This window comes from Vitis vinifera, chromosome 6 (assembly GCF_030704535.1).
Source record: "Vitis vinifera cultivar Pinot Noir 40024 chromosome 6, ASM3070453v1".
In the NCBI taxonomy this organism is placed as follows: Eukaryota; Viridiplantae; Streptophyta; class Magnoliopsida; order Vitales; family Vitaceae; genus Vitis; species Vitis vinifera.
The window spans coordinates 170,015-180,210 of NC_081810.1; the positions used below are offsets into that span (position 1 = coordinate 170,015).

General features: G+C 36.1%; 1 protein-coding gene across 1 annotated transcript; it reads right to left on the reverse strand.

The window, feature by feature from the left end:
* Nucleotides 1-1,528: 1,528 nt before the first annotated feature.
* On the reverse strand, nucleotides 1,529-9,880 carry LOC100246785 (transcription factor Pur-alpha 1). Its single transcript, XM_002283763.4, has 5 exons — nucleotides 9,170-9,880; nucleotides 9,041-9,088; nucleotides 2,461-2,601; nucleotides 2,119-2,361; nucleotides 1,529-1,990 (listed from the first exon to the last, which is right to left on the reverse strand). Exons 1-5 carry the CDS (start codon nucleotides 9,422-9,424, stop codon nucleotides 1,838-1,840), a joined length of 840 nt encoding a protein of 279 aa, XP_002283799.1. The 5' UTR covers nucleotides 9,425-9,880; the 3' UTR covers nucleotides 1,529-1,837.
* Nucleotides 9,881-10,196: the final 316 nt, after the last annotated feature.

A 10,196-nucleotide genomic window follows, 5' to 3' on the forward strand; every position in this document is an offset into this window, starting at 1 on the left:
AACAGGTTCAATTTATTTAAAACCAACTATTCTCATGCTTAAAATTATTATAATGTAAAATCTCAAAAGTTGCTGTGGTATGCATCTATATATATGAACATAAACAATTAGGTTAATTTCACTTAATTTAACACTTGAAGACAATTTAAAGTTATATATCATGTGCATTTTACTTCCACCTTGATACTAAACATAAAAATAGTAAGGACAAAGTATAACAAATATCGACATTAACAACAATTGACCTTGTAAACCGATTTAAATGCTTAAGAGCATGAGAACACGTAAAAATGTGTATATCTCATTTTAGTATGATTATATTTCTTAAATAACTTAAGATCTTTTTAGTAATTCGGTTAAGGTCTTTAAAAATTTAATGAAACATAAAAATAAATAAATAAATAATGAGAGATTTCATTAACTAATGTCTTTAGCATTATTCCACATTTAACAAAGTTCTAAGCATTTATTAGATTATGAAAGGCTAATTTTAATGATATCCAACTTTGAATGCAATAAGAATTGATTTAAAAAGCTAGTAAAAACCAGTAAGTTAAAGGCTAGCTTTTTAAAGAACTCTAAATAAAGCCATAGTTAAGCACCACAGTATTAGAGGCTAACCTTTTTGTGGGTGGCTTTTGTTGTAGAAACCCATGCTTTGATTTCATTTAAAGTGTCCTGTCCCCATAACCAACGTGGTCTGACGTTCGTATGTTCCTCATTCAGTTCACCCTTCAGCATCTTGGAGAAAAAAAAAGAGAGGGATCGAGGTGAATTTCAATTCCCTGTCTGCTTTGGTACCTCTCTTTCAGCTTTAGCTTGGAATACAATGAGAAGGTATCTTGATTGGTCCCAGGAATTTCTTTGGGACACGTACATGGGGCCAACTCTGGATTCTCTCCACTCTCCTGATTGTCTCAATAAAAACTTGTGATTTTACAATTTGGACTACCGTACAAATGAAAAATAAAATTAAAATTAAAACCCCAAGAAAAAATTGCGACCATCATACATGACACCGCATCACACATAAATACATAAATACATTATATTTAGTAGCATCCAAATCCATCTCATATCACCAACAGCTTTTGTCCTTATTTGGATGCTGATTTTGGGCAGCCTAATTTTTATTTTTATGCATCTTCCTTTGGAACCAAAGCATTACCCCAACTGCAAACCAGTCAAAAGCCACCTCCAACAAAAGCAGCAGAAATCACATGGGCAGGAACAGTAGAGTCCTTGTTTACTGGGATGAAAATGATTTGATATTGAACCCCACAAAAAGGGGAAAAGAGGTATAATCCTCAGAAACCACATAAGTTTCTCTCATAGAATATCATTTAGCTTTGAGGTTAATTTGGCTGTGCCATCTCTAGTAGTAGGAAATAATATCAAAGCAGCTATATTACCAAACAGAAGAATTGACAGTCTGTGATATGTTCATCACAGTTCGTTCACCACCACAACATGATTGAGCACCTGCATTACAAACTAAGCACCCACAATCCAGTGTTTGCCAATGAGATACAAAACACATTTGGAATGCTTTATTATTGAAAATGTAAAAGTAGGTGCCACTCCATACTGACAATTACAGGATTTCTGGTCTGTTCTTCTGTTATTCCCTATCCAAAATTAAGATTGGCAAATACCTTGGAATTTCCTTGGTTCATAAACAGAAATCAGATTATTCTCAGACTTGAATGAGAGAAGAGAAGAGGATAACACAAACAGAGCACAATTGCACCCCTAATCAAACACCTATATGTAGCACCAGAACAACCTGAATGATTGGAATTGCAAGTCCTTCACCATACCCCTGACTCCTCAGTGTTCATCTTTGAGGGGGATCCACTGTCCGGACATTCGCACCTGTCATTCCTTCAATTCGATCTTTAGTGATCTCCACAAAATGACCCACCATTTCATGAAACTGTTTCAACCCAGACAGTGGAAGGATGATTGAGGAACGATCAGAACCTGCCACCTGCAATCATGGTGCCATTTAAAAATAATTGGAATTTTAAATTGCCATTAGAAACCTTCATTATGGTGCAAAACTACATGAATAAATTATTTTTTTAGGCTCTCTTTAAAAACCATCTTAAAACACACCTCAGATATCCGCAGGAAATGACCCCTGTTGTTGCTACCAAGATCAAAGAAGAACCTCTTTTGATCAGCTCTAATCACTTTTGAGACCCCCAAGTTACCAATTTCATCCTGTGCAGGCAATTCAACTGACCTCTCCACATTCAACTCAGATGCTGGGGCCGGTTGAGTACTGTGGCCTGATATGAAGCCAGCACCCACATCATCTGAAAGCCCAACAAGCCGTTCTGAAGGTTCAGAACTTTGCTGTTTTCACACCCAAAAAACAAGAAGCAATGAGACCCCACTAAAAGAAGAAAAGTAATGCTTTTACAGGGAAGCAGGGAAGAGGGATCACAAGGACACCTGATTGGGCAAGATGAAAAGCCTCGATGCTTCATTAATCTCTGCCAAGATGTTCCTGAATGCTGCCCACCCTTCATCTCGAGTGCTTCCTGCAGGAACAATAATGGTACTCCTATTTCTGCTAACAGAAGCTTCAGATACCTGCAGACTTCACTCCATTAGACCAAAAAAGCTTCAAGAACCAGATTATATTCAAACCACTAGACCTGCCTTCTCATATCACAATTTTGGAAGTCATGAAGTAACAGTGCAGTTATTTAAGCAACAAGAAATGAACTTGATACAAACTAGAAAATTAGGAATTGCATTTGTTGTTACAGCACAATTAAATAAGAGTCAACACTACCAGATATTTCCTCCTTCCAGAATTTATGACAGCATCTTTGAGGTTTGAAAATGAAAGATTGATTTTTTTTTTTCTCCTTACCACAAAATATTCCTCTACGATTAGAAATGAATACTCCAAGAAAATGAAAGAACACCTCCCTCAAAAAGTGGACTAATTTTGTACCCTTCATTTGCTTTCATATTTGGTGTATTAAGGATTTGGGTTTCCATGGTTCTCTCTAAAGGATATCTGATCCTTTTCTCTTCAAGCTTTTATTTTTTCTCTGTTTGAAAAGAAACAAGGGGGGTTGAACTTATTATACCTTATATGTGTCAGGAGATTTATCGCATTCTAGGTCAAAAATGGTGTAAATAATTTATTTCTCCTCAAGGGCTTAAACAATGAGACTATGGATATTCAATAGAGAAAGGGCATTGACAACATTTGGTTTCCTTAGAACAGGCTCATTATAAAGGATTCTTAATTTGAAAAATTAACTTCTTTAAAATTTCCCATCTGAGGTCCACTGGTCCTGTTCTTCAACTGAGAAATAACATTCACCCTTTTCAGCATCAGCAAACCCTCATGAGAAAATCGCCCTCTTCAGCAAGAAGGCAATGCATCTTTTGGCACCTTGAGATCTCATCAAGAATTGCAGGATTAGCAATTCCATGAGAAAATTGTTTCCTACATAAATAGGACTCTGATTTCTAGGAACCAAGGGATCTCTTCAAGATTATTTTTGTGTCCAAGACTTTCAAGATTTGATGATACCATGTAATTATCACAACAACCCCCTCCCCTTTCCAAATGAAAGAAGTCACCATCAAACAGCTTGCAACAAAAGTCCACAGACCACCACACACTAAGCCCAGTCTCCCTGTGCTTCAGGTCCCTTTAGTAACAAGAGATCACCGAAAATAAGAAGAAAGAGCGTGCTAGAATTCCAAGATTTTAATTTGATCAAGAAATGGCACACTTGTAGCATACTTTTTCTCAATTTCAAGAATTGCCTAAGTGTGGAAGAGGGTGAACGCCAAACTTACTGTTAAGGCAGATGAAGGATGTCAGGATTCCATAAATTAGTATGGCATTGCTATCATCTTGCTTGTCCTTTTAGAGGAAGCTCATCCATGCACAGATGAGCAATGTTGACACAAAAAAAAAAGGAAATCCTATGCACAGACGAGCAATGTGCAGACAAAGTGAAACTGAATGCCCAATATTTTGAAATAAATTTATGAGCTTGGTATTTAGGACAGGGGTGAAAGGTGAGAGGGTAGGTGTGAATGTTGCGAGGGTTCAGTAAATATCGCACTAAGTGAAGGCTGGACAATGCTGCAAGCAGATAGTGTTGCTTTCTTTGTCTCAGTGCAAATTCAGGTGCCAAGCAGAGAAGTAGACATATGTAAGAAGCTAGTTTCACCCGCAGAATCTCTCTCATCTGATGCATTGGGAGTCCTGATGTGTCGGAAGCAAATGGATAAAGAGGAAGAATGCAAGCAACCGACATAAGAATCCTAACACAGAGCGAGAGGATGATTTTCCTTTCCTCTTCTGCCAAGCCAATTCTACTCTTCTTTAGCTACATCCTTGAAGCAATCTCCAAGGTGAAAAGATTTGGCAGCAGCTCCTTGGCCAAAAAAAAAACAAAAAAACAAAAGAGGTCTTGGCAAGACCATCAGAACAATATGTCACCCAACAGTGACTTTCACTCCAGCAACACCAAAAAGGTGTATCCAACTAAATCATGCTAAAAATTTCCCTCCCAATTAAAGATTAAACCACACGTATAATGATCCATTAGAGAGAAGATCAATTAGATCATTTTGCTCAATTAATCTGCCAGAAAGCCTGGACCCCTAGCCTCACCTGGCTTGCCATTGGCAAAGAAAATTACATTGTATATCCTCAGATTTGAGCACCAAAAAAAAAAAAAGAAAATCAAAGAAAGAAATAAAACAACCAGAAAACCAACATAAAACAAATGACTAGCATTATAGCACAGTTTTGAATCATGGTGTGCAAGGAAATCAAATTCTGAGAAGTTTAAAAAAAAATATGGGAAGGAGGATTTCTGCACTCTTGAAATGAACAGTGGGTTCAACCTGTTTACAAGGAGATTATTTTTTCGCAATCTACAGATTAGCCTGTCATTTAGATAGTTTGTTCAGACACATAAACGTTCAGCCAGCCTTTCAATTCATTAACAAAAAATAAAAACTAAGGAAGCTTGTCCTGGGTTTCTTGCAGATAAAACAATCACTTCATTTTCTCTCTTATTCTGTTCATTTTCCTTTTCTTTTCTTTTTTTACTTTTTTTTTTTCTCTTAAGAAAGAAGAGGATGGGGGGAACAACAGTCAAGGGACAACCATCTTACTATACAAAGATGGCCTTCAATACCTTTGGTAATAGAAAGTCTTTCCTTTCCCCATGCTTCACAATAATTTAAAAATAAAATAAAAAATAAAAAAATAAAATAAAATAAAAAATTAATTATAAAATGAAGCTGTAACAAAACGTAAACCAACATTCAAAAATAAATTCTAACTATATGCACAAAAAGCCATGGACACACCAAGATTCTTTAAAACTCACAGTAAACTTTAACTATCAGAAAATCAGAGTCAACCATTCATATGAGAATCATAACTTAATGACAGTTCAAGCAACGACACCAACACCTTCAATCACTGGCAAGCTGAGCATCCTTTGCATCAGCACTTAGGCAGGAAAGAAAAAAATCGATCTACAATTTTTAAAGTAAACCTGACTTCAGTACTTCAACAAGAGGTTAGCTTCAAAACCAGCATGGGAACAAACTACAATTATCTCCAGAATTAAAAGTTGATTTTGTGAATTAAGAAAGTCCATCCCAGCTATATAAAGCAGCCATCACCATCGTATATTGCATGATATTGGGGTGCACAGAATACAGTCATATACAGTCCTTCCTCCCTATCCAAGAACCCAACCACACACGTATTTTTGCAAAAGAGCTTCACAAACAGTTATAAAACCTACATTACAAATCTATATGACAAGGTGTGCATGCATACACAAGCACTTGTGCATGCATAAGGTCACAAGTGACACAGATAAAACTTTGTCCCAACTATTTGAGGTGAACCACTCAAGATATTTACTGTTGTTCCACTTCAACTAGGATTATACCTTTCTATTAAATCACAAGCATCCAAAGCTTCTGACACTTCTCATGCCTTAAACCAGTCCACTTTCCTTCATCTTGGAAGCAAGAGAAAAGATATCAAACAAAAGGGGAGAACTCCATAAGAAATGAAACTAAAAAAAAAGGTAGCCCCAAAACATCAATAAGATGAATTGGAAGCAATGAGAGCCTAGGCTCATCAAAAACTCAGTAATCAACAAAGAGAACAAACCATGAAGCCACCTAAGTCAGCTACATATGCTATTATTCGGCTCATACGTAAGTGGTGGACGCTTGCAGATTCATACATGACCAATAGAAGTAGAAACTAGTATATGTCAACTGTTAAATTTTAAAGAAATATATGACAACTAAAATATAGTTAATCAATCTTCTATAAGAAGTAAAACTCATTCAAATAAGGAAGAAATATACAACCAAACAGGATAATTTTCAGTTGAATAGTAAAAATTTTAAGTCCAAGAACTTTTTTCCAACAAGAATTTTGCAATGTTAGTGTTTTCAATCCCTCCATTTTCTCTAATCAAAAATGAAATCCCACTATTTTCAGGTTCCTCAGGTAATTCCAAATGCTTCATCCAAACACATGCTTAGGAAATGGGTATTCCAACACTAGTTTTTTTCAGTAAAAGAAACATAAATAATCCAAGAGCAATAGAGATAGGGGTTGATCAGTAAAATTAATTCTATCTTGTGCAACAATAAGAAATTTACATATATCTGTTTATATCATATATTTGAATCCCTAACAATAATAATAGTAATAATAATTGTACTAATAGTTTATATCAATATTTGAATTCCTAATAATAATAATAATAATAGTAATAATAGTAGTAGTAATCACTATCCAGGGAAACAAAAAGGAAAAAGAGGAGACGTATCAGTATCCATGGAGAAAGAAAGAAGAACATCACCATAACAAAATGTTCGTAAAAAAAAGTCTCAAAAATAGAAAACCAACAATTTGTGTCATTAGATACTGACAAAGCCAAAAGAAATTAAGGAAACTGGAAGGAAAACTACCAAGATCAACACAAGAAAAATAATTCAGCTGCACCTCCAAGATGGATAAGTCAAACATGGAGGTGTCAGTTTAGCAAGGACACCAGTTGGGCTGCAACTTGAGCAATTAAAGCCAAGCCCAACCAGAACAATGGGATTGTGTAGGAGGCCATGGGCAGCTTGTTTAAACATAGAAAATGGACTAGAACGGGCCTTCAATCCAACCTCCCAGGTTGCAATACCAGGTGCAATATGCTGTGAAGCTCTAACAAAAAGGATACCCAAGTGTGGCATAATTTATTAATTATTGCTAGAGTCTAAAACATTCAACAAATAAACTGGAATATTAGGTAAGTTATCTAAAGATATAATCATCTTAATACAACTACAATAAAATAGAGAAAATCAGAATTATTTATGTAATGATAAAAGAATAAATTTACTATTTAGACCTGGTGATCTCCATAATGTGAGTAGTACAACCTCACAATAATCCCTACTTAGTAAACCAGTTCAATACAAATTGGACTCAAAATACTAGCAAATATTAGAACTCATTCTACATGAGATACAAAGGATGAAGAGAAAACTATGTAAAGGCAGAAATTTTAACCCTGTGGACATTCCATAGGGACAAAAATTTAAACCCATCTTGCCTAACCCAGTATGCCTACACAAATCCAAATTGTGACTAGTTGGAATACAAACTGTCGCTCTTTGACACCTAAGTTTAATAAATCAATCGGTATGGAACCTATTGAGGCCAAGATTGACAATACACAATAGGTTTAGAGATTTGTAATAAAAAAATGCATGGATTGTAAATAATTTTCTTTATAAAGAGAATTGGATGAAGAGCTGATGATGGCAATTCGGAGAAAGAAAATATATAGTTGATTTTTTCTTTGCTAGGTAATGGTTTTTTCCCACTATTTTCATGGAACCAAACCTAGAACCTCTCCTATCCCCATTCCAATCTGTTGCCAGTTGAGTGAAGTCTCAAGGGCTCAATACAGGGTTGATTTCATAAGTTGTAAGCTGATGATAGAATTTGGGAGAAATAAAAAAATATCGTTGATTTTTTTTTATTTGGCAAGCTTTTTTTTTTTTTCATGTAATTTAATGGACCCAAACCATGAGCCTCTCCTATCCCCATTCCAATCTGTTGCTGGTTGAGTGATGTCTCAATGGCTTAATGCAGGGTTGATTTCATAAGTTTCAGAACAACATTAACCTATCCAATGTATATCTTATTTTCAGGCTTTTAAATTCTCATGGTTCTTTTCTTTTGTATTTTTTCTACCCAAAATTATATATATATAATCAACTCTGCAATGCCGAAATTTTATGGGCCCCAGTAATTTCATGACTAAAATCGATGGTTATAATCATGGTCAAATTACAGAGCCAACAACATAATGAGACAAAGCCCCTAGAAAAGTAAAGAATCATTATCAAAAAGGATGCAACTTTGGCCCTTAATTTTTAACAATAAGAGTGATTAGTACCTAAGAATGCAAACGCAATTACAAGATGTCCTTCATACTCAAGAAGACTTTGCCAAAAGTGAATATATTTTAACAAGGAGAGAAGTTCAGGACTGCATGCCTCCAATATTCAGGCCTCCTTTCTTCTTGCAGGTTTCCCAAGGAAACCCCTTTCAAGGTTTTTCCATTTTTAGATTTGTGAAAAAACATGGCTTTATAAGGGTAATTCCAGTTCCAAGTTGGCTACCCTGGAAGGCATTCCCGAAATGCTGAATTCTTAAGCAGCATCTTGCTTCAAATAATTGAGCCAAATCATGCACAAGCAAAAAGATTGCAGTTACAGAGAATTTCCCCTTTTTTAGTGCAAGCACATGGAATCTAAGTTGAATTTTGTACTAGCGATGGAGAGTCAACGAAAGCAAGTTCTGTAAACAAACTTAGACGCATAACTCAAAATTGCTCAACTTTATGCATTGAAAAAAGATAAGAAAAGAAAAAGAAAAAAAGGAAAATGTCTTGAAAAGCAAGCGTAACCATGGCAAAGAGGGAAAATTAACAAATAAAATTACCTTCAAAAAGCGACCCCTCCTGTTCTCGCCGATGTCAAAGTAAAATACCTGAAAACAAAGAATGGGCATGGGATGATGGATCGAGAAGCAGGGCCGAAAAATGAGAAAAAGCAAAAGAAAAAGAAATGCCTTGGTGTCAAGCTGCAACTCCTTGCTGAAAACGTCCTGTTCATCGGAATTAACATAGTAATTGAAGAGATCTAAGAACCAGGAAATGCCGCTAAAGGGAACGATGATGGTGGACCTAGTGGCGGAAGTTTTCTCGGAAATCTTCAAATAGCGACCGCGAGGGTTCTCCTTGAGATCGAAGTAGAATAGTTTGTGCTCCACCTGTAGCGTTTTACACAGCAGCTCCACGTCATTTCCGCCTGAGTTCCCTTCCATCTGACCGTTACGACAATAGTGATATACCAACAGCAGCGGCAGCAGCAGCTCCTCCTCCTCCGCTACCCAACACCCTCAAAACCCTTCCAATCTCATTGAATTATCCGCTGAAGTTGAGGGGCACCAGATCTGAGGTGTGTGAGGTGTGGGAATTAGGGTTTGGGAGAAGAGGAGGAGGAGGAGAAGAAGGAGGGATGGGATTTGACCGAGTTCCATATTGATGATATTCAATTCATGCTCTTTTTTAACGCCTCCTTTGTCACTGAATAGCGATTTTTACGCTCTCCTTATTCCACTGCTCCCCCACTGTTACACTTACGCTTCCCTCTTCACTCCACCCACCGCGCAGTAATTCCTTCTACCTGTCCCACGCGCCTCTCACAGTTTTCAGTTTTTTCCACATCAAAATTTATAAATTACTAGCTCCATAGTTGCAACTTACAATTCCGATTCGGGACCACCCAAAAATCATCATTAGTTTAGTTGAGTCATGTCTTATATGTAACCAAGTAACCAACTCACGTCTCATTGTGTTTCTTGTATTGACTTCATTTGTTTATCTCATGATTTAATGACCTAAATTTTAATATATATTTTGGACCGTCCAAATTTAAACTTTAATGGATACCGATCTCATATCCTAAATTTTTCCAAAAATTAACAATATCGATCCATTTCTTCTTCTTCATAGCTCTTCACTTTATATTGAAATCTATCACTATTATAGTTTTAATGAAAGGGTTTTGTTATATTAAGGACATCAGAAAGTGTT

What these genes read in the sequence shown, in the direction of transcription:
- LOC100246785 (XM_002283763.4), bottom strand. Translation starts at nt 9,424, where the DNA reads ATGGAAGGGAACTCAGGCGGAAATGACGTGGAGCTGCTGTGTAAAACG. An exon ending in GGAGGGGTCGCTTTTTGAAG is followed by an intron (nt 2,602 to 9,040) that starts GTAATTTTATTT and finishes TGAAGTCTGCAG; the next exon opens with GTATCTGAAGCTTCTGTTAG. An exon ending in TTTTCATCTTGCCCAATCAG is followed by an intron (nt 2,362 to 2,460) that starts GTGTCCTTGTGA and finishes GTGTGAAAACAG; the next exon opens with CAAAGTTCTGAACCTTCAGA.